Source organism: Physeter macrocephalus, chromosome 6 (assembly GCF_002837175.3).
Source record: "Physeter macrocephalus isolate SW-GA chromosome 6, ASM283717v5, whole genome shotgun sequence".
Lineage (NCBI taxonomy): Eukaryota > Metazoa > Chordata > Mammalia > Artiodactyla > Physeteridae > Physeter > Physeter macrocephalus.
In genome coordinates this window covers 89,975,327-90,001,150 of record NC_041219.1, presented here as the reverse complement: position 1 = coordinate 90,001,150, position 25,824 = coordinate 89,975,327, and the positions used below count along the sequence as shown (strand labels likewise).

Sequence of the window (25,824 nt, the reverse complement as noted above, 5' to 3'; positions counted from 1 at the left end):
GGGTTCGTGCCCCGGTCCGGGAGGATCCCACATGCCGCGGAGCGGCTGGGCCCGTGAGCCATGGCCGCTGAGCCTGCGCGTCCGGAGCCTGTGCTCCGCCATGGGAGAGGCCACAGCAGTGAGAGGCCCACGTACCACAAAAAAAAAAAAAAAAAAAAAGAAAGACCGAGTGGCCCAGCTCCATTCTTCTCCATACCCAGAAGACAGAGTGCAATCCCAGGAGCTGGGACAACACACCCAAGAGAGATACAGGGCAGGAGCTCTTCTCACTGGGACAAGCAACCCTAGGCTCAGAGCTGTGAGAGTTGGCAGCAATAGCCTCCTCAGTGGAGCTATTCGAGGAGAAACGGGCAAGGAATCTCCCTTTACCTGGACTGAAGCTGCTTTCCCCTGCACTTACCTTCAATGTTTTTGGCCATATCATAGTTGACAACCATAGACACATCTTGGATGTCGATACCACGACCCGCCACATCTGTAGCCACCAAAATATCCTTGGCCCCAGCCTTGAGGTTGGATAGTGCAAACTCTCGCTGCTCCTGGCCTTTTCCACCATGCAGCGTACAAGCATTGTACTGTTGGAAAAATGGTGAGGTGAAGAAAGAGCAATGGGATCGTGGAAAGACAGAAGTTAGGAGGGAGTGCACCAGGAGGAGGGAGGGTTGCAGAGAGCAGCAGGGGAGATGCAAAGGGGAAGGAGGCAGAAGAGAACAAGGGCAACTGAAGTAAGGAGAGAACAGATGAGCTGAAGAAAGGGATAGGACAGATGGGGGGTGGGCGGGGGGAGACACACAGACAGGGCAAGGTCAAAGGTAAAGCAATCAGGGGTGAGATATGGAGCCAGACAGATGAGAAATAGTGAAAGAGAGAATGAGGGTAAGAGATGAGGGTGGAAAGCAGGGACCAAGAAATTTAAGGAAGTTTAAGCCTGAGTGGAGAGGACACACCCTTCCCCTCCAACACCAGTATCAGGAGTAAAGGACACTGATCACTAACATCTCCCTCCTGACTACACCATCCTCTCTCCCAAACATAAATAAACAGGAAACACTTCGACCCACTCTACTCCATATCCTCAGATCCTGCCAGGATGCGTCTCATAACCTCTCCCTGGCCCCAGCACACTTGGAGGAAGACCCAAGGCAGCTGTGGGTGGCACTGCTGGAATGGACAGGGAGTCATAGCCATTGACCAAGTCCTCTTTATCCCCATCAACCACCCTTTTCCCTCTGACCCTGGCTTGTTAAATACTGGAGAGGTTCAAGAATAGGTAAGCACTGAAAGCAGAAGCCTAGGGGGCCCATCTAGTTTCAGAAAGCAGCACCCAAGAAACCAGGCATTGCTCTCCCCTCCCAGACACACCCCCATCTTCTCCAGGGATTTGGCCAAAACATCACAGCCCTTCTTCTGGTTGACAAAAATGATGATGGGGGGATCAAAGCCTTGCTCCAAGATTGCCAGCAGCTTTTTCCTGGAGAGAAGAGGAAGAGAAAAATGAGATGCATACTACCCTCCACTCCAAGTGAAATGCCCAACGCTGATCTACAAACACCAATTCCAGGATCTCCAATGCCCAGCTCTTCAACATGGCAGAACAGTCGCCTTCCAGCCACCACTCGCACTAAAAAAAGCCTCTTCTCGGGCTTCCCTGGTGGCACAGTGGTTGAGAGTCCGCCTGCCGATGCAGGGGACACGGGTTCGTGCCCCAGTCCGGGAGGATCCCACATGCCGCGGAGCGGCTGGGCCCGTGAGCCATGGCCGCTGAGCCTGCTCGTCCGGAGCCTGTGCTCCGCAACGGGAGAGGCCACAACAGTGAGAGGCCCGCGTACCGCAAAACAAAAAACAAACAAACAAAAAAACCTCTTCTCCATTCTGTTTCCCCTGGCTCAGCTGCCCCCATACCTCTTTTCAGACTCTGACATGAGGAAGACCTTCTGTTCCACACGTTCGTGGGGCTTGCCGGCAGAGCCGATGTACACCACAGCAGGTCGCCGAAGATAGCTCCGGGCCAGACGCTCCACCGCTGGGGGCATGGTGGCCGTGAACATGACTGTCTATGAAAACAAGAGGTTCAGCCCTGGGCCCAGGCAGACACATCACACATCCCACCATCAGCACAGGCAGCGCAGCCCAAGCTGCAGAATAGAAAATGAGCCATGGTGTGAGTTTTGACAGAAGTAGCGCCTGACAGACAGAAAACTGTCCTTTGCCTTCCCACTTCTTTCCTCAGTGCCTGTTCAGCAGAGTACTTTACATCTTATGATAACAGGAAGGGCTGAGAGCATTTGCCAGCTGCTGTGGCGGGCAGCAGCATGACTCTTTGGAATCATTTTTCCAGGGCAAAGAGGCTACACTGCTAGGACTGTGAGAGGACTGTACATGGTGAGCCATGCCTCACCATTCTGGAAACATGCACTTGCCTAGGGCAAGAAGGGCCCAGGAGCAGGTTTGGCAACTTGCCCAACTTTTCCCAGCCTAGGGAAGCAGCCTTACTTGGCGGTACTTATGTTTTCCTGACTCGAAGTTGGCCAACATCTTCTCAGGGTCCTCGGCCTCATCTGTGTCCGGCTTCTGGTTGCTGACAGGCATGTGCTCCAGGATCTTCTGGACGTCTGGCTCAAAGCCCATATCAATCATCCTGTCTGCCTCATCCAGAACCACATAGGTACAGCGGCTCAGCACCAGGTAGCGGTTCTCCAGCACATCAATCAGACGTCCTGGAGTTGCAATCACTATCTGGGGGGTACAGTGGAATCATGGGTGGCCCCAGCAGGTACCCCTTTCTCCTCTCTTCTGTGAACTATCCACCCACTTGGGCAACAGAGCCCCAATGCTAAGGAACTTTGACCCCAACCTCCAGTTATGTTTGGTAGTGAAAGTTCCTGAGAAGTGGCATGAAATCACTTGTTGCTACCTTGGATTTTTTTCAGGAATGAATGGGGTCTCTGAGTAAGGTCCAGGGATTAGACAGAAGAGGCAACATCAACAGAACTTTCTTAGACGGAAGAGAGACTAAGCGATACTACGGCGGGGGTTGGATAAAGGGATTACTCTAAGAAGCCTGCAGAAGACTTGATTCCTCCAGCAGACTTCTTGTAAAAAGCTCTCCTCCCCTACCCTAAGAAGAAGGCAACACAAAATCAACGACATGGTCTTTCAGAGCGATTAAGAGCACAGCCTTCACATATGAATCTCAGCCCTGCCCATCACCAGCTGTGACTTTGGGCAAGTTATTAACCTGATTCTCAGCTTCACCTGTAAAATGGAAATACCGTTATCTATTCTCTCTAAGGTGGTTGTGAGAATTAATGATATACAGAGTACAATCCCTGGTGCATAAGTCCTCCATAAATAACAGCACATATATACAAACCAGCCCCTTTCGTCATTTACTGTACATCTATGGCAGAAACTAGAAACAGAGTCCCCAGACAGAGAGCCCTCCTAAACGGCGGGCTGGCTGCTGGCTAGGTGAACAAACCTCACAACCCATGCGCAGCCTGAAGCCCTGGTCTTCTCTGGAGATGCCGCCAATGACAGCCACAGTGCGGATGCCTAGCGGCTTCCCAAACTTGATGGTCTCTTCCTCAATCTGCTGAGCCAGCTCACGAGTGGGGGCCAGGATGATGGCGTAAGGGCCCTGGTCTGACTCTTCGATCCTGCGGTAAATGGGCCATTCCACAGTTTCATGAGCTTTGGTTCTCATCCAACCACAAACAGGAGCAAGACAAAGTCACTCTTAAGGGCAACTAAAGGGAATGAGGAGGGTGGTGGGAAAAGAATGTAACAATCGCTCTTAAAAATCAGACTCCGGGTTAGCCAAGCTCTCCAGGGAGTGGTCCTTGCCAGCAATAAAATCATACACTTCTTTGATATCATGATCCAATTATTCCCTAATATCTGACCCAGACTAAAGGCTTCTGATTGTAGACTTAAAAAGAAAACCAAATGCTCCTCTGCCATTTTCACCTCTCCTGCTCAGTCAAACCCACTCCAACTGGTGTCAGCTGATGTCACCTGTCAATTTTGGGGAGAGTGGTAATCCAGACGAGCAACGGGATGAGGAAGGCTGCTGTCTTGCCGCTGCCGGTCTCAGCCACTCCAATGATGTCACGATTCTGTAGCCCAATGGGAATTGCCTGACGCTGGATAGGTGTCGGCTCCTGTAGTGACCCAGAGACAGTCATGTGTACAGGCAAAATTATACTACCGGGGCTGCTGCTGACAGAGTGGGCACATATGCTAGCACAATGGGAGGACACCAAGCACAGTGAACAGGAATGGGACCCGAGAAGAAACACAATCAACAAACAATACTTCCACCAGAAACTGAGAGACGTCACCTTGGTGCCCACTGGCAGAGAAGGCACCAAACAGTCTAGGAGCAAAGTTCTCTGTTCTCAAATTAAATCTGTACGCCCTAGACTCTGGGAACACGTAAGGCCTTCTGGGCCAATCTGCTCCTTCATACCTTGTAGCCACACTTATCGATGACCTCCAAGATGTGTGGAGGCAGAGAAGAGTCTTTCCAGGATCGGATGGGATTGGGGATCTTGCCACCTTTGGTGGTGATGCTGTAGTCCTCACGGAAGATCCGCCAGTCCCTGTCTGTCATCTCATCCAACTTCTTCTGGGACCAATGCCGATCATCCCAGCGTTGCTTGGCTTCCTTCTTACGAAGTTTGCGGAGTCTTGCCCTGGAGCAGGACATGGGGAATGAAGGGGGTTCGTATCCTCCACCTCCTTCCTGTAGACTCGGCTCTGCCCAACCACCCATAGCCCTGACCACTCACTCCTCCTGCTCCTTTTCTTCCAGCGTCCGCCTCTTCTCCATTAGGTCTCCATAGAAACGTGATTGCTCTCGTTTCTGCTGCTTTAGGTCAATGCCTGCAATGAAGCCTCGCCCCAACAACTGCACCTGGTGCCGTTCTTTGTACCTGGGATTGAGACAGAGGAAGCGGAAAAGAGAAGGAGCTGCTAAGCACAAGGATGGAGGTGCAGACTACCAACATGTACCAGTTCCCCTTCCAGCCAGGGTCTTTCATCGCCCAGAGGGCTGGCTAACTACTATTTTACCCATCTCCTCATCCCAGCCTATCTTACTTCTATCCCTGTAGTCACCGGTTCTCTCTAGCAAGTGCCTAGTTTAGAAGACCTAGCACTGAGGTCTGAAGACACTCACAGGGGGTTGTAGTCAATGGAAGTGTCCTCAGATGCATCCCACTCAAAGACAAACTTGCGGTCATTGAGATGCCTCGTCCGGCGCCGCTTCTTGATGCCACCCAGGTAACGCTCCTGCCCGGGCACAGAACACAAAGCCCATCAAACGGGAGGCCCAAATCTCATATACAGAGATCAGAATGGCCAAACAACCAAACCTCCTTAGTGTGTGAGGAGCGTGGGGCCATGAAGACAGAGCTGAGGCCTGCACCTTAATGGCATGCAGCTCCTTGCTCTTATCCTTCTCCTCCCGGATCTTCTGCCGCCCTTCCTCATCCTCATTTCCGTTGGTCTCCCGCTCCATCCTTTCCCTGCGTTCCCGACGTTCCCGTTCCTGAGGGTCTTCTGCAGACCAAAGAAAGCAAAGCTGCAGAAGAACTCAGTGAAAGAAAAAAGAGGGCATGGAGGAGATCCAGACAACAGACACCAAATGAGTAAAAAAAAAGGGGGGAGATTTATGATACAAGGGAAATGGAGACCTAACAGAAAGGTATTTTTCTCAGAAACTTGCCCCATCCTTCCTTCTTCCAAACTCAGAGCAAACAGGTTTCTAGCTCTCCTGAGTTACACCACAATCCCATCCCACCCTTCCCTACCCCGTCTAGGGGCTACAGGGTAAGAAAACGAACCCAACATTTTCCTGCCCAAGTCTTGGAACTGTTTCCTTTTCTTCCTCTCTTCTTCAAGCATCCTCTGCCGCTCCTCCACCTCCTGCTGCCGTCGCTTTAGGGCTTCAGCCTCTCGTTCTGCTTTAGAGAGGAACTTGGGCTACAAAACAGATTACAACTGTAAACGAAGGATCTGGGAACAGGGTATAATCACATCACTAATGGCAAGATGGCAGGGGGCCCAAAAACATTTGCTCAGGCATTAAACATGTTAAGGAAAACATAAATAGGCCCAGGACCCTGTTACGGGCTAAACTGTGTCTCCCTCAAAATTCACATGTGGAAGCCCTACCCTCCAGTACCTCAGAATGTGACTGTATTTGGAGACAGAGCCTTTAAAGAGCTGATTAAGGTAACCTGAGGCTCCAAGGTTGGGCCCTAAACCAATTTGACTGTGTCCTCGTAAAAAGAGAAAATCTGGACACACAGAGATACCAGGAGCATACACACACAGAGGGAAGAGCACGTGAATATGGAAAAGACATCCATCTACAAGCCAAGGAGAGAAGCCTCAGAAGAAACAACCCCATCTGATCTCAGACTTCTAGCCTCCAGAACTGTGAGAAAATAAATTTCTGTTGTTTAAGTCACTCAGTCCGTGTGTTCTGTCACGGCGGCCCTAGCCAACTAATACAGACCTTCAAGCTCTTACCTTAGCCTCAGCTTCTTCCTCAGCCTTTTTCTTGGCCAGAAGTTCCTCCAGAGATAATGGCTGGGCCTGAAGATAAAACACAGGACTTCAGTCCATAGAGGCTCTCTCCCTGTGAAGAACAAAGTTGGGCTTGAACTGAAGAGGAAGATGAGGAAAAAAATCCTTCCTCTTTTTACCTTAGGCTTCTTATCACCATGTTCATCCTCTTCATCCTTCCTAGAGTCTCTGTCTTTCCGAGATTTAAAATCTTTTCCTCGGCCAGGAGATAAACTTAAAGGCAAAGGAACAGGAAAAGTCCACATCACTCTTAGCCTAGCCCCTGGATGAGGCTCAGACTGAGCTCGCCAAAAGAGGATGGAAGTTTTCCCACGACTCAGCAAGACTGGCCCACAGTCATCCAACATGTCTTGAAGCTCCTTTTGCAGGCCTGGTCACTCTGCCTGCTCTGAAGCCTTAACGATGGCCCTGTCTTGGCCCCATTCTACCTGAATCTCCTTTTCTGAGACTATTCTCTTCTGGGAAGTGGATCTTCACTACTGATATCAAAAATATTTTCTCCAAATATTACTCAGCCATAAAAAAGAAGGAAATATTACCATTTGCAGCAACATGGATAGACCTAGAGATTATCACACTGAGTGAAGCCAGACAGAGAATGACAAATATATGGTATCATTTATACGTGGAATCTAAAAAATAATACAAATGAATTATTTACAAAACAGAAACAAACTCACAGACACAGAAACCAAACTTATGGTTACCAAACGGGAAGGCGGGTGGGGAAGGCTAAATTAGGAGTATGGGATTAACAGATACACACGACTATATATAAAATAAACAACAAGAATTTACTGTAGGGACTTCCCTAGTGGCACAGTGGTTAAGAATCTGCCTGCCAATGCAGGGGACATGGGTTCGAGCTCTGATCCGGGAAGATGTCACATGCTGCGGAGCAACTAAGCCCGTGCACTACAACTACTGAGCCTGTGCTCTAGAGCCCACGAGCCACAACTACTGAGCCTGTGCTCTAGAACCCACGAGCCACAACTACTGAGCCTGCGTGCCACAATTACTAAAGCCCATGTTCCGCAACGAGAAGCCACAGCAATGAGAAGCCTGCGTAGCACAGCAAAGAGTAGCCCCCGCTCGCTGCAATTAGAGAAAGCCCACGCACAGCAACGAAGACCCAACGCAGCCAAAAATAAATAAATATAACTTTTTTAAAAATAAAAAACATACAATTAAAAAATTTCTTAAAAAAAGAATTTACTGTATAGCACAGGGAACTATATTCATTATCTTGTAATAACCTATGATAGAAAAGAACCAGAAAATATACATATGTGTGTGTGTGTGTGTGTATATATACGTGTATATATATATATATATATATATATATATATATATATATATATATATACAAGAAACTGGATCACTTTGCTATACATCTGAAACTAACACAATATTGTAAATCAACTATATTTTGATTAAAAAACTATTTCCTCCAAACAGCATATGCATGTCAGTAGAAAAAAAAATCCTGCATTACTTTAGAATACACAATAAATTTAGCCGACATGGCCACCCACATACACCCTTCCCAGATACTGCTACATATGTCCTTTCCTCATCTCTCCTTCCTACCAGCCCCAGCAATCTTTTCCCCACACCTGCTATAAGCTTAATATGCAAGAGATCTCAACCCCACTGCGTTTGCGGCAAGAATTCTATTCTTTGCCCTGAATTCTAATCTACAGATTCAGGGCCTAATAAAAACTTTGTATAGAAAGTTTCCAGGGCTTCCCTGGTGGTGCAGTGGTTAAAAATTTGCCTGCCAATGCAGGGGACACGGGTTTGAGCCCTGGTCCAGGAAGATCTCACATGCCGCGAAGCAACTAAGCTCATGCGCCACGACTACTGAGCCTGCGCTCTAGAACCCGCGAGCCACAGCTACTGAGCCCGCGTGCCACACTACTGAAGCCCACACGCCTAGAGCCCGTGCTCTGCAACAAGAGATGCCACCGCAATGAGAAGCCGGCGCACCACAACAAAGAGTAGCCCCCGCTCGCCGCAACTAGAGAAAGCCCACGCACAGCAACGAAGACCCAATGCAGCCAAAATATAAATAAGAAACAAATTAAAAAAAAAAAAAAAAAAAAAAGAAAGTTTCCAGAACAAAGAGATCAAGTTACTGATGCATTAAGCTATCCCAACAAATATATGTTGTACATTCTGGGTAGAAAACTGAATGGTCCGATGAAGCTGTTTTGTTGGCCGGTAACCTTTTCAAACTAATTTCTAAATTCTAAGAACAAGCTGACCCTCAAGACGTGGTGACTTCACTAACTGGTTATACTTTCTAAAGAAGGTGTGTGCCTTCTAAAAAAGACAGTTCTACAATAACTGCCAATAGGATTCGCTATGGAAAATTTACTTTCCCCCGAAGCTGAGCCAGCTGAGATGCAGAGAGGAAGCGACCAGAGCGTTGCCCTAAAGCCCACTCCCACTCCCGCAGGTACCTGGATCGCTTGCGGTCCCGCCTGTGCCCATCCTTATCCCGATCTCGGTCCTTCTTATTCCGATCACGCTCCTTATCTCGCTCTCGTTCTTTGTGCCGGCGTTCTCTGAAGACAGCACATTTAAGAAATTACATGACACTTCCTGAGTATCCTGCTTCACTGCAGCCCTAAGAAGGTTCCCATGCCCTTTTCTCCCCAAAGTAATATTTTACAAACTGGAAAATGTGTTTCCCAAGAAGTTATGAGGGAATTCTAAGAAGGTCTTAGAGCTCAGAGCTGTACTGCTAAGTATCAGTGGCAATGATAGGCCATGGATTATGTGAACAGAGGAACTATCTTCCTTGATCACCTGGACCTTCATCTTACAAGTTCCCTCTTAATCTTTAAGAACTACTGGGTCACTAGGTGTAGAGAAATGTATGAAAGACTAATGCCCTAATATGGAGGCATCAGAGGAACCAAGAATAAAGGAGTTTGAAATGTACACTCCCTTTCCACGTAACAAACAGAAAATTACTTTACCTTTCTGTAGACTTGGAACGGGAACGGGAACGAGAACGGCTGCCTCCTCGACGCCTTTCCCTTGAACGATGCCGTTTCCTATCTTTAGATGGGGAAGACTTCCGGTCTCGGTCTCTATCCCGTTCTCTGTCAGGAGTCCGAGATCTCTTCCTTTCCTCCTTGGAAGGTGATGCCTCACGGTCCTTCTTATCAGCCAGCTCTCCTGCCATCTGTCGTGGGTTAAGAGGAGTATTTATTATATACTAGGTACTGCTCTAAACTTTTTACAAATAATTTACTTAATCTCAAAACAACCCTCTGAGGTAGATATATTGGTATGCATGCTTTATGGATGAAGAAACTGAAGCTCAGACATACAAAGTAACTTGCCTAAGGACACACGGGTGTTAAGTGTCAGAGTTTTAGGCAGTCTGGCTCCAGAGGCCCATTCTTATTCATTAATGCTGTTATTTCTCTGGGATTCCTTTTTGTATATATTTATTTCCAAAAGTATTCAATGAATATACCTTATTTTTATAATTAGACTGCAAGAGTATTAAAAGAAATGTTAGTTAATGAATAGTATACTAGCTATCTCTAGAAACATCTTGTCTTGCTTATCTTAGGAGTCTATTGTGTCTGCCAGCCCACCAGGATCAGTCAACGTGTATACATCTAAGGGAGATAAGTTCTCTTGAGCTCATAAAGAAAGCTCAAAAGAAAAAAAAGGAGTTTAACTTAGAGATTTAGGATTATGATCAGCACCTCAAGGAAACCTAAATTCAAATAGAGAAACTCACTTTTACTCAGATTAAAAGAAATGTATTTCTAGTTATGCAATGGCAAAAACTTTGTGAAGGGTACATAGGACTCCATACACTTTGGTTTTACAACTTCCTGTGAATCTACAATTATTTTAGAATTTAAAATAAGGGAGGGAGGAATGGAGAGAGGGAAGGAGGTAAAGAGGGAGGAAGAAGTGTACCAGAAACTAGAGATCACAGACGTTCTGACTCATGTTTCCTACTCAGATTTTCAGAGCCTTGATTATGATCCAGTCCCATGAAAAGTCTGAGCAGGAGTTTGTTCTGTCCCCATACTGCCTAGGGGACATTGAATACCATGCCACACTGTCAACTGTCCTTCAGACTCCAAAATCTACTTCAGCCAGGTGCTAAATTCAGACAGCAAGTCTGAATCTGCCTCTATTCCACCATCACCACCCCCATCCCTAAGCCTCAGGATATATTTTTCAGAACTTACTTTAACCCCAAATGGTTCCAATGAAATAACAGTTCCCTAAGCTTTAGCTTACGATCCCCCTTTCCCATGTAATTCCTGCCATATATTTTTAAGAAGGGAGAGTATGTAAAGAAGAGAAAATATGAACAAGTAGCACTTTCAAAAGGCGGAGACAACCCACTTTACCTCAAAATTGCCAGTACATCATGCATATCACATGGAAATTATACATATGTCTCGTCCACTTATAGCCCTAAAAAAACAATCCAGGGACTTCCCTGGTGGCACAGCAGTTAAGAATCCACCTGCCAATGCAGGGGATACGGGTTCAATCCCTGTATTTCTAGTTATGCAATGGCAAAAACTTTGTGAAGGGTACATAGGACTCCATACACTTTGGTTTTACAACTTCCTGTGAATCTACAATTATTTTAGAATTTAAAATAAGGGAGGGAGGAATGGAGAGAGGGAAGGAGGTAAAGAGGGAGGAAGAAGTGTACCAGAAACTAGAGATCACAGACGTTCTGACTCATGTTTCCTACTCAGATTTTCAGAGCCTTGATTATGATCCAGTCCCATGAAAAGTCTGAGCAGGAGTTTGTTCTGTCCCCATACTGCCTAGGGGACATTGAATACCATGCCACACTGTCAACTGTCCTTCAGACTCCAAAATCTACTTCAGCCAGGTGCTAAATTCAGACAGCAAGTCTGAATCTGCCTCTATTCCACCATCACCACCCCCATCCCTAAGCCTCAGGATATATTTTTCAGAACTTACTTTAACCCCAAATGGTTCCAATGAAATAACAGTTCCCTAAGCTTTAGCTTACGATCCCCCTTTCCCATGTAATTCCTGCCATATATTTTTAAGAAGGGAGAGTATGTAAAGAAGAGAAAATATGAACAAGTAGCACTTTCAAAAGGCGGAGACAACCCACTTTACCTCAAAATTGCCAGTACATCATGCATATCACATGGAAATTATACATATGTCTCGTCCACTTATAGCCCTAAAAAAACAATCCAGGGACTTCCCTGGTGGCACAGCAGTTAAGAATCCACCTGCCAATGCAGGGGATACGGGTTCAATCCCTGGTCTGGGAAGATCCCACATGCTGCAGAGCAACTAAGCCCATGCGCCACAAATACTGAGCCTGCGCTCTAGAGCCCGCAAGCCACAGCTACTGAAGCCCATGAGCCTAGAGCCCGTGGTCTAGCCCATGCTTCACCGCAACGAGAAGCCCGCGCACCGCAACGAAGACCCAACGCAGCCAAAAATAAAAATAAATAAATAAAATAAAATAGCCCTCTTCTATTAAAGAAAAAAAGAAAACAATCCAGAGGAAAGGCCATCTTCTCTATAAAGCATCCTGGACATCAGCATTCTTTCGACAAATATTCACTGAGTACCTGGTAGGTGCCAGAAACTATTCTAAGTACTAGAGATACAGCAGTAAACAAAACAAAGTCTCTGATCTCATAATGCTTAAACTCCAGTGAAGCAGACAACAGTTAGGCAGAAAGATAAGAGAATTTCAAACAGTAATGAGTGCTAATGAAGACAGTAAAACAGGGTGACGTGATGGGGAGCAGTATGAACAAGAGATAGAAGGCTCTGCAAAGAATTTTTTAGATGACATGTAAGCTGAGACTTGAATGATGGGAAATAGAGTCTGCAAAAATCAGGGAAAAGAATTTATTGGGCAGAAGGGACAGTAAGGCACTGGGGCAAGAACTAGCTTAGCATGTTTGCCAATTAAAAATAGACTCGTGTGGGACCTCCCTGGTGGTCCAGTGGTAAAGAATCCGCCCTGCAATGCAGGGAACGAGGGTCCTGATCGGGGAACTAAGATCCCACATGCCGTGGGGCAACTAAGCCCGTGCGCCACAACTACTGAGCCCACACGCCTCAACTAGAGAGTGCGTGTGCCTCAAACTACAGAGCCCACGTGCTCTGGAGCCCGTGCACCACAACTAGAGAGAAGCCCACGCGCCGCAACGAAGATCCTGCATGCCACAACGAAGACCCACCACAGCCAAAAGTAAAAATAAAAAATAAGTAAAAAAAATGAAATAGACTCGTGTGAGGAATTCCTTGGCGGTCCAGTGGTTAGGATTCAATGCTTTCACTGCTGGGGCGGGGTTGGATCCCTGGTCAGGGAACTAAGATCCCGCAGGCTGCACGGCACGGCCAAAACAAATAGACTCATGTGGCTCAGTGGCAGTGACCGAGGGGGAAGACTGATTCAAGATGAGTTCAGGGAGGTAGGCAGGGGTTAGATCATGGAAATGTGTTTCAGGCCAGGGTAAAGGCACTTGGATTTTAATCTAACCGCAGTGGGAACCTTAAAAAGGTGTTAAACAGGAAGTGATGTGGTCTTATTTTACATTTTCAAAGAATTACTTTGGTGACTTGCAAGAAAATATATGGTAGGGAGGCAACAGTGGACACAGAACCGCTGCGAATGCTATCATAGTAGTCTACACAAGAGATGACAGTGGCTTGTTCTAGGAAAGTGGCAATGGAGATGAAAAGAAGTAGAGGGCTTCAGGGTACATGTTGAAGGCAGAGCTGATAGGACTTACTGATGAAGGGAGGAAACGAAGAGGAGAGACAAACATAACTCCTAAATTTACGGTGCGACCAACTGGTTAAATGGTTCACGGTGCCATTAGTGACCAGAGGAGACTGGGGAAGGAAAAGACTTAGAAGAAATCAAAAGTTTCATTTTGACCATACTGAGTGTAAGATGTCAATAAGAAAACCAAGTGGAGATTCCAGAAAGGCAGTTGAAAATGTAATTCTGCAACTCAAGAGAGAGTCTGGAGACAGTAACTTGAGTTACCAATATATAGATTGCTTTTAAAGCCATGGGACGCTAAATGATTATTACCTAAGTAGGCATTCTAGTTAAAGAAGAAATTAGAAGAGAACTCAGGATTGATTGACCTCTGGAAGACTGTAACATTTAGAAGTCAGGCACAGGAGGAGCCAGAGGAAAAAACTGGAAAGAAACAACAGCCAGTAAGAAAGAAGAAAAAATAGTAAAGTACGGCATCACAGAAGTCAAAAATGTGTTTCAAGAAGGGAGGGGTTACCTGTGTCAAGTGGAGAAAGACTAGAAGATAAAGGAGTGACCCTTGCATTTGGAAAAACAGAGATGGCTTGGTGACCTTTGACAAGAGCTGTTTCAGTGGCGTGGAGGGAGTAGAAGGCTGAGTGGAGTGAGCTTAGAAGAGAATGAGAAGTGCAAATAAGAAGAAAGTAAACGTAGGAAACTTTTATTATAGGTTCCACTTATCACAAACTTCCGCATCTTTGAGTTCCTCAGTTCTTGTAGGGCAGGGGCAGTCTTTTTTTCATTCAATGAACTATGTACTTATCAAGCATCCACTATATGCAAGGCACCATGCTAGGCGCTGTGTGAGTTACAAAAGGAAATCAGGAAGCTTACAAAACAACAGAGGGTTATGTGACACATAGCAAGATGCAGGCTCAGATGAATTATTGCAGGAGTTCAAAGAAGAAGTTTACTTTCACTTGTAAAAGGTAATTTGGAAAGACTGTAGAAGTAGCTCTTGAGCACTGAAATATAGGTAGAATTTGAAGATGTGTAACTGAAGGTGCCAGAAAGAAGTCATTCCCAGAAAAAGAAATAATACAGGAGGTGCAGAGGCGGGAAAGCAAGACTGGTTCTGGGAGAAAAGCCAGAGTTTCAGTTTGGCTGGAGCAAGGGCTACTCGAAACATGAAGGAATAAAGTCGGACTGAGGGTATCACAGGTGCTGTGCGCGTGGGAAAAGGTCTGACCTGGAACATCGTCCAGGGACCTGCCCTGTGCCCCCAGGAGGCAACACTCCCGCTGGGGCCCGCGCCCTTTCGCTCCTGCCCGCCACAGCTTTCCAAGCTCGTGCCCCTTCCCTGAGGCGTTCTTCCCGTCTTATCCCGGAGACAGAAGCCACCGCTGTGCCCTCACTCTCGCCTTCTCTGCAAGCTCCTGGAAAACGCTTCCATCGCCCGAGACTCACCACTCTTGAGTCCGAACCGCCCAACGCGGCCTCAACGTCGCCGAGCAGTCGCCATCTTTCCCGTTTCCTGGTCGCCGGGCTGCTCCCCCGGCCGCGCGGCAAGCTGGGAAGGCGAGTTCCTGGTGCTGGGCAGCGCAGGCCGACAGCGAGGGCCTGAAAACTACCAATCCCAGAATGCACGGTGAGAGCGTCGGCCCCTGGCCGCGGGGGCCGCTGGGCAATGTGGTTCGCCAAACATTTGAGTCTGCGGGAGGAAGAGTTTTTCGTGGGCCGGCCTTTCTCAAAAGGTTTTCTCTCCGCGGGCGCAGTCCTCCTGGAATATGCTGGTTTTCCTAGAAACTGTAGTTAATGACATCATGGCCTGTGGCTTACAACGGAGAAATTTAAGGCCTTCCTTAATAGCAATAGCACGTAATTATAACTAGCAACTACAGTAACAACTATAAATACCGTTTATGGAAGAGCGTTTTTACAAAAAATCTTTGAGATAGATAGATTATTAGCCCCATTTTACGGGTGGACAAACTAAAAGTTAAGTTACAGGAGCAGCCTAGTATGTCCCAATGAGGGTGGGACAATTCACGGTGTGAGACTATCCCAGGTTTAGGAGGACATTTTAGCAACCCTGGCCCAGTGGTAACACCCTGGTTACTGTGACAACTCAAAATGAGCCCACACAATGGATTCCAAGGGCCTCCTGGAAGGATGGTATCTCCTGGGCTGTGGCACCTGGTTTTCTCAACATTCCAGATAGGACTTGCCTTCACTCTCTTGCTCTTTGGAATCTGGCCAGTTGTTTGGGTTATCTTAATACTTTTTTGTTCTTTCTTTCTCCTAGTTCCCTCTTTTCAGTCCTCCAATGAGATTTTTCCCAAAAAATTGTACTTTCACTTTGTTTCTCTATGGTCATATGGTTCATAATTCTACCCCCCTTCCTCCCAAACAAAAACAAAAACTCTGGCAACTTCTAGGACGGTTTAGATAGATACCAGGAAGTAACTAATGCCTCTTTCCTTCCCTTTTTCCCATCACCAGCTTTTTGGTTTCAATCCCACATAGCTTTAGTTCTGGTTTTTCTCTCTGAATGTGTTCAGTTCTACTGAAGCAGAGCCTGGGATAGGCCCAAATAATCCTAAAGCTCTGAGCCTCAGGCATAAAGGCCCCAAATAACCCTGGGATAGGCACATTTCTGCTCTTAGAACTCTGCAGCCTTTGAGCTGCCCGCTTGGACCTCACAGAGAGAATGGAAAAGTTGTCTCAGGTCTGTTGGGTGGGGTGTAATTCACCCAGTGAACACCGGAGGGCTATCCACTCACAGAATGGAGCTAACAATCAGACCAAAGGTGTAGAGCTGCAGTTGCTATTTACTAAGTATTGATACCTCCTAGTACCCAACTCTGTGCTGGACACTTAACTTAGATTACTTGTTTTTTAAAAAATAAATAAATTTATTTATTTATTTCTATTTTTGGCTGCGTTGGGTCTTCGTTGCTGCACGCGGGCTTCTCTCTAGTTGTGGCGAGTGGGGGCTACTCTTCATTGCGGTGTGCGGGCTTCTTATTGTGGTGGTTTCTCTTGTTGTGGAGCCCGGGCTCTAGGCATACGAGCTTCAGTAGTTGTGGCACGCGGGCTCAGTAGTTGCGGCTCACGGGCTCTAGGCGCATGGGCTTCAGTAGTTGTGGCGCACGGGCTTTGTTGCTCCACGGCATGTGGGATCTTCCTGGACCAGGGCTCGAACCCGTGTCCCCTGCATTGGCAGGCGGATTCTCAACCACTGCCCCACCTGGGAAGCCCTAACTTTACTTGTTCTTCTAATAGTATAAGATGGGCATTATCTCCATTTTACTGATAAGGAGGTTGTGGCCCAGAAAGATTCTAAGTCCACATAGTTAAAAGAATGGAGCCAGTATTCAACTCCAAGTTCATTTAATTTCAGAGTAGATACTCTTTCCCCATTTCCAGGCTACCATTCTCAGTCATCTTTGAAGATCAGTAAATTGAGACCCAGAAAGTTGATGAAGCTTGTCCAAGTTCAGAGTGGCAGAGTTCCCCTAGTACTGGTGCACACCTCTCTCACGGCACATGTAAGACATTGAGCTTAAAGGATACTTGCATGGTTTGTCCTACCCTGCTAGTTCTTTCACAAATATGCATCTTTGGAGCTGGAGACAGAGGGACTACATTCTAGTAAGGACCATAGGGAGAGAGTCTCCTATTTAGGTACCACATGGCTAGCAGTAAGGGGCCCACGGAATTACAGTTAACATTGAGACTGGGTTTGAATCCTGACTCTACTACTTAACCAGAGTATGATCTTGTACAAGTTATTTGGAATCTCTGGCTTTTCTATTTCTTCTTTTATAAAAGAGGGATAATAATGCCATTTGCCACACAGGATAGGATAGCAGAGCAGTAAAAAGTGCATGTTCTGTAGAGAACAAACTAGTGGTTACCAGTGGGGAGAGGGAAGGGGCAATATAGGGGTAGGGGGAAAAAAGAGTTATTATGGGATTATATGAAATCATGTATGTGAAACTTTTGAAAATTGTAAAGCACTATAGAATTTGAAGACTCATTCAATTTTTAAAAAGTGAAAAAAAAATTAAATGGTTAAACTTTTTTTAAAAAGTGCATGTTCTGGAGCCAGGTTGCCTGGATTTGTATCCAGGTTCTATCACTTTGTTAGCTGTGTGACCTTGGGCACATCAATCTCTCTGAACCTCAGTTTCCCTGTCTGTAGAATGACGTCAGTAGTACCCCATAGCGTTATCACAGGAATAAGTAACATATAAAGAACTTATAAGCAGCCCTGACCCATAGTAAACATTTAACAAATGTTAGCTATTTTCATTTATGAGGTTAAATGTGATAAAGTAGAGGGGATCGGGAGTTTGGGATTGGGAGTTTAAGACGAGAATATGAAAAAGAATATACATATATATATATATATGTATGTATAGGTATAACTAAATTACTTTGCTGTACAGTAGAAATTAACACAACATTGTAAATGAACTATACTTCAATAAAATTTTTAAAAATACTAAATTGAAAAAAATGTGATAATGTGGATAAAGCACTCAGCACAATGCTGAGCACATAGTAAGTACTCAATACACAGTAACTATTTCCAGTACACCATGAAAGTTGGAAAAAAGAGCTATAAGCAGCTGAAGAGAAGGGATGTTAAGGCCCCTGAGCTGCCATCAACAGGCCATGGACTTGGAAGTTCCAGAAAGCAGAAGGCATCACCTCACCTTGAACTCAGAGGAGACCAGAACCCTTGGAACCTCCCAGCCTTGGCTTCGGTCTGTCTACCTTCTGCAGGGGTTGGGATCTCAGCAGCTTGGATCTCCTTCTGATGATTCCACTGAACCTTGTATCTCTCCTCTAGACTCTCCAGGGCAATGGTTCTCAACCACGAGTGATTTTGCACTGAGGGACATTTAGCAATATCTGGAGACTTTTTTTTTTTTTTGCGGTACGCGGGCCTCTCACTGTTGTGGCCTCTCCCGTTGCAGAGCACAGGCTCCGGATGCGCAGGCTCAGCGGCCATGGCTCACGGGCCCAGCCGCTCCGCGGCATGTGGGATCTTCCCAGACCGGGGCACGAACCCATGTCCCCTGTATCGGCAGGCGGACTCTCAACCACTGCACCACCAGGGAAACCCCTGGAGACATTTTTGGTTGTGACGACTTAGGGGTGTGACTGACACCTAGCAGGTAGAGGCCAGGGATGCTGTTAAACATCCTCCAGTGCACAAGACAGCCTCCACAACAAAGCATTATCTAGTCCAAAATGTCATTTCTTCTGAGGTTGAGAAACCCTGCTCTAGGGCTAAGGAGATCTTCATTGGCTTAGCAGGACTTGGGTGGGGAAGGGGGTGAGGCAGGGGGTGGGGAAGAGGGAGGAGATCCTTGTTGGAGGTGCCAGGGAACAGTGGAGGCAGCCACTCTGCAACCCACAGAAAGGACCTCAAGACAGCTTTTCCTCATTATCGAAGACCAAAGGAAGCAGAGAAAGGAACTAAGAATACGGAGCCAACTTCTTTATATGTGCTATATTGTTCAGTAATAAATAGGTTTTCTTCTTTAAACACAGAACATATAACAGACTGAAACACTCCCCCCTCCCCCCGGTTCCAAAGACAAGAGTCTATAAAACAAATGCCAGCTACACTGCCCTAAAGGCAGAAAAAGTCTGGTGACCCCCACCCAGCCCTGCGTCCTGCAGCACCACCACCCCCATGCTGCAAGAGAAGGGGGTCTGGGGCTTCTCCCTTGGACCCTGGGGACTTAGGTGAGAAGCATGTGAATGTATGATGTCACCTCTCCATGAGGCATGGGCTATGCAAAGATGAGGTTTCCTTCTCATTGGCTCTGACCAGCTCCTGCTCTTCTGATTTCAGTTACCAGTTACGAAGCACCTGGGCTCAGCTCCCAGAGGAGCTGCCTCTTGGCTTCCCCACTCTCCATTCCTCTGTGGCCTCCTCGGAGGGGAAGGGAAGGGCTCAGGGACCCCTCCCATCCCCTGGCCTGCATGGAAACGCTGTGTGGAAGAGGCATGATGCTGAAGGTGAGGCTCCTGTAGGCCCCCAACCAAAGCCATGAGGCCAGCATGCCGCCCCAAAGCCCCACAACTTTCCTGCCTCTGGAGCGGAGGGCACTGGGGCAGCCGGCCCGTCCACCACCTAGTGCCTGGCTTGGGGTGTGATGGTTCTTTCGCAGTGTCAGGTCCTCAAGCCGGGCCTGGCTCTTTCCTTGTCCCATTCCTGTCTCCTTCCAAGCCCTCACCGTGGCCATCTGAAAAACTCACGTCCAGTGTCCTAAATTGTCTCCTCCTCCCTCTCCCCATGCCTCTGCAACCCAAGGGAGGAAGTGGGAGGTTGTCTCCCTTCTCCAACCCCAACTTCACATAATGGAACAGCTTTTGGCCTTTTCCTTCTTGAAGGTGGAAGAGATGAGTTCGGAACGACTGGGGAGGTGGAGCAGTCGCTTGGAGAGGCTTCGGACAGGGCTCTTCGGGGGCACTGGGCTGGGCTTGTTCAGACACACCATGGACGCCATCCGGAAGATGCTGTGGATACTCTTTTCTGAGGTGAAAGCCGAGCCTTCCAGGTAGATTTCTGCACCCAGCTGCTTGGCTATTGCACAGCCCTGCGGGGGGAGTGAGGCCGTCAATGCAGTGATACAAAATGGCTCTGAAACACTGCCTTCTAAGGTTAGTGGTCCTCCCCAGGGCTGCTCCGATGGACCCAACTGCCAGTCTCCCACCACCGCCCTCTGCTGATTATTTTCTGAAGGTGAAGCCTGACTGCACCTTAAGTCACCTGGCACACTTTTTAAACCATACTGATGCCACAACAAGTAAATCAGAATTTCTGGGGGTATGCCGAGGCGTTAGGATTTTTAAGAGCTCCCCAGATGATTGTAATGTGAAACGCTGGTTGAAAAGAAATGATCCTTACACTCCCATGTGCATAAGAAGTTATCCAGGGGCTTAATTGACAATGCAATTCCCATACTTTTCTCCCAGAGTGACTCTATAGATAAGGAGTCAGGAATTCTAACAAGCACCTCTAGTGATTCTAATGCAGGTGGTCCTCAAAAAACAAACCAGCTGAGAAACACTGGCACACACAGGAATGGCTCACCTGCCGAACTATAGCATGAATCTGGGTAAACTGGTACCCAGCACCTCTATCCAGGTAACTAGTTTCCTGATTATAGATGGCCCCACAGAATACCAGTTCTCTCCTGCCATAGTGAGTGAGTGTGAGCAGGGCCCATATTTCAAGCCCTCTCCTGTAGCCTTCCCCAACTCACCCCCCAACACACACGAGGGCCCGCACACACACCTGCTCGTAAGAGATGGGTGCCTGCTTCTGGTGGGACAGCTCCATCAGAGTGCTCAGGTCTGTTCGCAGGTCTGTCTTACAGCCAATAAGCAAGACACGGGTGCTGGGACAATAATCGAGGATTTCCGTCCTCCACTGAAGAGCCGTGCAAGAAGATGGGAAGGAGGAAGGAAGGAGAGTCAGTGGCTGACGGACACCCGGGGCAACCCAGTTGGCAACATCACACACACCATCCAGTATATCACCAGCTCAGCCCTCCCTCTGAGTCACAGCACCACCACTGCACTAATTACATCATCTTCCTGCCCATGAGGGCTTTGGGGCCACAGGAATGCAGATCCAAGAGTCTGTCCCCAAATTCAACAGCCCAGGGACCAGAGAGAGCACAGAGGCAAATCTCCCACTCGCTGCCAAGCATATGGGGCATGGGTCTGCCCCCTCAACCCAAAGGGCTTCACAAGTCCAGAAAGCCAGGAAGAAGCCAACCAGTCTCTTTCCAAGGGAAGGAGATAATCCTAGAGTCGTCTGGGAAACTAGGCTAGTTCCACAAGCTTTCCTGGGACTCCTCAGTATGGGCAGAGCTTGCTACTCGGACCAAGGCATCTCCTACCAGCAGTTCAGCTCAGGCCTGCCTGACTTGCCCAGTCCAGAAGGCCTGGGATCAAGGTCTATAAAAGCTGCCACCAAAAGGCCCCTTCCCCGACCCTCAAACCATATCACCAGACAGTTCTCTACTCTCAATCCCTCACTTCCTGAGTCTCAATACTTCCCTCCCTTGCTGGGCCTCTGACAGAGCAGTGCAGGATAGGGGCAAAGGCAGGATGCAGAGGGGACTGGAGATCTGGGATCTAGTCCCGGAGCTGTAGCTAATGTGGTCTCAGGCAAATCTCTTCCTTCCCTGGCCACAGTTTCTTCCTGTTACACAAGAGGGGATTAGATGACAAGGTCCCCAAGGTTCCTTTTTGTTCTCAGGCTGAGCTAGAGATAGCAGAGTTTATCCAGCCTCACCTTCTTGAGCGCACTGTCCACTGTCTCTGGACGGCTGATATCAAAGCATAGTAATACTGCGTCTGAGTCGCTATAGCAGAGTGGACGGACATTGTCATAGTAGGGAGATCCTGGTAGAGAGGAGAGAGAGCTGATGGTGAGCCATGGCATTCTCCCTCCCTATAGGCCTAAACCCAAAGAGCCCCAGGAATACCATGCTTGGTCCCTTAGGTGAGATGGCCCCACCCATCTCCCAGGGGAATGTGCTCCAGTGCGAAGCTTAGGACCCGACCGCCTGCCAGAAGGCGGTACAAGAATATCATCTTCCTTAGTCCTAAAAGAGGGAAAGGGGGCAAAATAAAAGGGAGGTGGAGTATAATTTGGCCCTGTCTGGATCTCCTACAGTGGGCTTAATTGAAGGTCCACCAGTTTTCTGAGTCCCAGGGGAAGCTGCTCCTACCCCTACAGAGAGACCAGGCCTTGTTTAAGGTCTCTTTTCTAGAGTCTGCCTGCTACCCAACCTCTGCTCTAGGGTCTCCCCAGTGAAGGAACAAATCTGCCTATTACATAACTGGCTGCCCTGCTTCTTTGCCGTGGGGTCAGAACTCTAGGAGGCTGGCAGGGGAGGGAGAGCATCAAGAATTCAGTGTCCCATTCCCCCTCCCACCCAAATCAGCTTACGCTGTAAAGGGCAAAAGGAAAGCTGTAGCCCCTATCCCAAGATCTCAGGGAGGCGTTCTCAGAAACAGCGGCACCAATAGCTGGGATTTAGAGGCTCGAATAAGGGTCCTTCACTGGGAGGGGAGTAGGCAAGGCAGACTCAGGTGGTCCAATACGGGAGAATGCTAGGGGTTGAGCCTGCCCCCCTCCACCCTGGGGAAGGAAGAGTAGCAGATTTGGAACCCAGACAATCCGTGCTCAGAATAGCAAGCAGCCCCTCTCCCTGAACCGCAATCGCCATGGAAACTGGGGGGAATCCAAGCTGAGGCAGGGGGGTTGGTTGTTAAAAAAAAAAAAAAGGAGTAAAGGGGAGTTGGGATGGCTGCTTGCTCCTTCAGCAAGTGGTCCCCATCCCTCTCTGAGGTGGGGTCTTATCACAGCATCACTGAGCAAAGGGAGCACTGCAGCACTGGGGAAGGGGGAGGGGAGGAGGCCTCCATTCTGGCTCCAAGCGATCCCCCTCCCCTAAGACCAGCAAGTGAATAACGGGAACAGGTTCAACCCTGGCCCCAGTGCTGGGAAGCCCCATCCCACACACCCCTGCCTCTCCTTCTTCCTTGTGGGCACCTCATTTGAAAGAGGGAGTTTGAGGATGACTGATAGCCTGCATCCTTTCAGAACTCGGGGGGCAGGGGACGGGTCGGGGGGATGCGACACAGGGAATAGAGACCACCTTGCTGACTTTCTATTATCTGGACTGGGATTCAAGGGCTGCATGCTGACTGTGGGAGGAGGAGGAGGGGCTCTTTGGGGTGGTGGTAGTGAAAAGAGATGAGCTGCAGTAAGATTCTGGGAAGATTGAGAGGTGGGCAGAGTACAGCAGATGAAAAACCATACATCATGCAGCCAAGCTGCATTCCAGTCCAATCCAGCCAGCACAGCACAGTCCAGGATAACCAGAATCCTGCCTCCCAGCCCCTGGAACTGCAACGGAGGAAAGCATACCAGGTTGAGGAATTTCTGTTTTGTTTTGGGGAGTGGGGAGCAAAAGGAAGTCTCATTTTCTGTTTCCCCATCCCCTACCTCCAATCTTTCGAGACCTCAAAATTGGATGATGGGAATAACAGCTCTTTGGAGGAGTAGGATGGCATATTTATATGTAACAGGAAACCCCTAGTGATTTATAGTTCCTCTTTAAACTCAGCCTGAATATGCATTTTTTGGAGAGAAGTGGATTTTATTTTCTTTCTCCTATTTCTGGCTTTTAGTCCTTAATTATGACTCTGAGCTCAGTCTATTTAAAAAGGGCTGGGCTAAAGAGATAATGAAGGGGTCAGAATCAAAGCAAAGGATACACTAGCACTGAAGGTTTAGGGTTGAGAGGCTTGAAACATATTGCTTTCTACGATCCAGGAAGACAGAGCATCTTCCACCTCAGCCCAGTCAGAGCCAACACCCCCCCCCCAACTATGTACAACGTGACCATGCCCCATATTAAGCCCCCACCGTCCAAAACACTGATGATGCATCGCTTCGTCCCTCAGCCGCAGAGGTATGACAGTGGGGCTGAGCTGCGGCAGGCAGGCAGGCAGCAGTGGCCCGAGATGGAATGCAGGAGAGAAAACTGAGTCAGGAGCAGTATTTCCCCCAAAGCAGGTTTGTCTCCTTGCCTCATCCACAACGGCCTCCAGCAGCACTGCCTCCTGCCTCTTCTTTGGCTTTGCTCTGGGGCAGTAAAGGCTGTGTGTGCGTGTGCTGGGCGGCAGGGAGTGGAAATGGAGAAGCCCTAACTGCCTCCTCCAGTAGTCTTCCGGGGTCCATCCACCTCACCATGTCAGCCCTCTGAAGGATGGAGCCAGACCCAGAGAAGTGAGTAGCCTCTGGGGTTTATCCACTCTGCACCCCTGGACCAGCGAACTGAGTTGGCCAAACCCTCCCCGCAACCCCAACCAAAGAATCTTCAGGTCCCCTTCTTTCAGTTTCGTGGCAAACACCAAACTCCTTCTCCCCGTCAAAGAGGGAAACGATTTCTAAAAGACAGCAGCTGCAGCAGACCAGTAGGGGTGGGAAGGGGGGGACTTGGGGCCAGCAGTCTTACCTGAGGTGTCCCAGAGACTGAGCTCCACTCTCTGTTCCTCTGTCTCCAAGCAAGCTGTGTAATTCTCAAACACAGTGGGCACATACGTCTGTGAAAAGAGAGGAACTATTCACACCCTGGGCGCCCCTACCCTTGTAACCCTCCAGTTAGTGCTGGCTACACAAGAAGCCGCTCATCCTAGTGAGACACTAAAGTGTCAGGAGATAAGGAGAGGAGGGGAGACCTGGGGCAGGAGGGACCACATGGGACAGGAGGGAGGGGAGTGCAGAGGCACAGGCACTTTGCTCCATCGGAGTAAGAAATGTGAATGACTGCCTGCCAGGGACAAGCCCCCCATATCCTAGATGGTCAGGGAGACACACACACACAAGGATTCCTCTTGTCCCCAGATTTGTCTGTCTTCCAGTTTCACAGCCACAAGCCAATTCTAGCGCTTTATCTTTTCCCCACAAGCCCCTTGGACCAGCAGGGCAGCAGCAAGGAGCAGTAGAATCCTGCCTGGGGACAAGCGCATAGAACCTTTGAGGATGGGTGAAGGGACGGACAGGTATTATGTCAAGAAGAAACCCCAGACTCTCAAATGCCTCCAGTTCCCTCTCCCAAGAGCAGACTCCAGGATGAATGGAGGTAGGAGGGGATTTGATGGGGAAACCTATGGGTGAAGAGGTGAGGAGGAGCCTGCGGGGCGGCAGAAGTGGAACAGGTCTCAGGGGAAGCTAAGGCAGGGCGGTCCTCCAGCCAGAAAGCGGCTGAGGATGGGGAGGGGTGGGGCGGGGTGAGACAGCTCCCCTGGGCGGGTGGGAATCTACCCCCAGCAGGCATGCGGGCAAGGAGGAAAGCTGGCTAGCGGTCGGGCGAGCAACTCACCTCGGGATAGCAGTCTTTCGCCAACACCTGTAACATAGCTGTCTTCCCACACTGCACATCCCCCACCAGAACGAGCTTACATCTGGCCACGATTGGCTGGGGGGCCCGTCTCTCCTTCATGGCTGCAGCCTCCGCGGGACTGGACTCGGATTCAGAGAGGAGAACGTTGCGCCAGGTGCGTCTCAGCACACGGCCCAGCCGGATTCCCTGTCTCTCTCCAAGTGAGAAAGAGGCCGGCACAGCCTCCTTATATCACCCTGGCTGAGCCAATCACAAGAGGGGGCGGGCTCTGTCACAGCCAATCCCTGAGGTGGGATCCCCTCCAGCAGCCAATGGCAGGAGGTTCTGACTCAGAGCCCTCTTTTTCCCTTCCCTTTCTCTTAAAGCTGCACCATTGCTTCCTCTGAAAGGGGATTCCCGCGTTGTTTTGCATTTGTATTGGGGTTGGGGGTAGGAGGGGGAATGAAGCAAAATTTAATGGTCTTGTGTGGCCACCAATTAGTGTCAAAAACAAACTAGCTA

At 48.5% G+C, this 25,824-nt stretch overlaps 2 protein-coding genes across 2 annotated transcripts in view; both read right to left on the bottom strand.

The window, feature by feature from the left end:
• The window catches only part of DDX23 (DEAD-box helicase 23), a 21,318-nt gene extending 6,385 nt beyond the window's left edge, over positions 1 to 14,933 (bottom strand). Inside the window, exons 1-16 of the mRNA XM_007107516.3 lie at positions 14,834 to 14,933; positions 9,585 to 9,793; positions 9,063 to 9,167; positions 6,717 to 6,810; positions 6,541 to 6,606; positions 5,850 to 5,988; positions 5,432 to 5,565; positions 5,183 to 5,295; positions 4,794 to 4,937; positions 4,472 to 4,697; positions 4,018 to 4,163; positions 3,482 to 3,659; positions 2,494 to 2,736; positions 1,903 to 2,054; positions 1,363 to 1,471; positions 401 to 575 (exon numbers count right to left, since the gene is read on the bottom strand). Coding sequence (XP_007107578.1) covers positions 401 to 575; positions 1,363 to 1,471; positions 1,903 to 2,054; positions 2,494 to 2,736; positions 3,482 to 3,659; positions 4,018 to 4,163; positions 4,472 to 4,697; positions 4,794 to 4,937; positions 5,183 to 5,295; positions 5,432 to 5,565; positions 5,850 to 5,988; positions 6,541 to 6,606; positions 6,717 to 6,810; positions 9,063 to 9,167; positions 9,585 to 9,793 — 2,233 coding nt within the window. The 5' untranslated portion in view covers positions 14,834 to 14,933. The remainder of the gene's footprint in view (positions 1 to 400; positions 576 to 1,362; positions 1,472 to 1,902; positions 2,055 to 2,493; positions 2,737 to 3,481; positions 3,660 to 4,017; positions 4,164 to 4,471; positions 4,698 to 4,793; positions 4,938 to 5,182; positions 5,296 to 5,431; positions 5,566 to 5,849; positions 5,989 to 6,540; positions 6,607 to 6,716; positions 6,811 to 9,062; positions 9,168 to 9,584; positions 9,794 to 14,833) is intronic.
• Positions 14,934 to 18,885: 3,952 nt separating this feature from the next.
• On the bottom strand, positions 18,886 to 25,517 carry RND1 (Rho family GTPase 1). Its single transcript, XM_007107515.2, has 5 exons — positions 25,303 to 25,517; positions 24,436 to 24,523; positions 21,699 to 21,808; positions 20,691 to 20,825; positions 18,886 to 19,989 (listed from the first exon to the last, which is right to left on the bottom strand). The coding sequence occupies exons 1-5, from the start codon at positions 25,420 to 25,422 to the stop codon at positions 19,744 to 19,746; spliced, it is 699 nt and encodes a 232-aa protein (XP_007107577.1). The 5' UTR covers positions 25,423 to 25,517; the 3' UTR covers positions 18,886 to 19,743.
• Between the last annotated feature and the right edge of the window lie 307 nt (positions 25,518 to 25,824).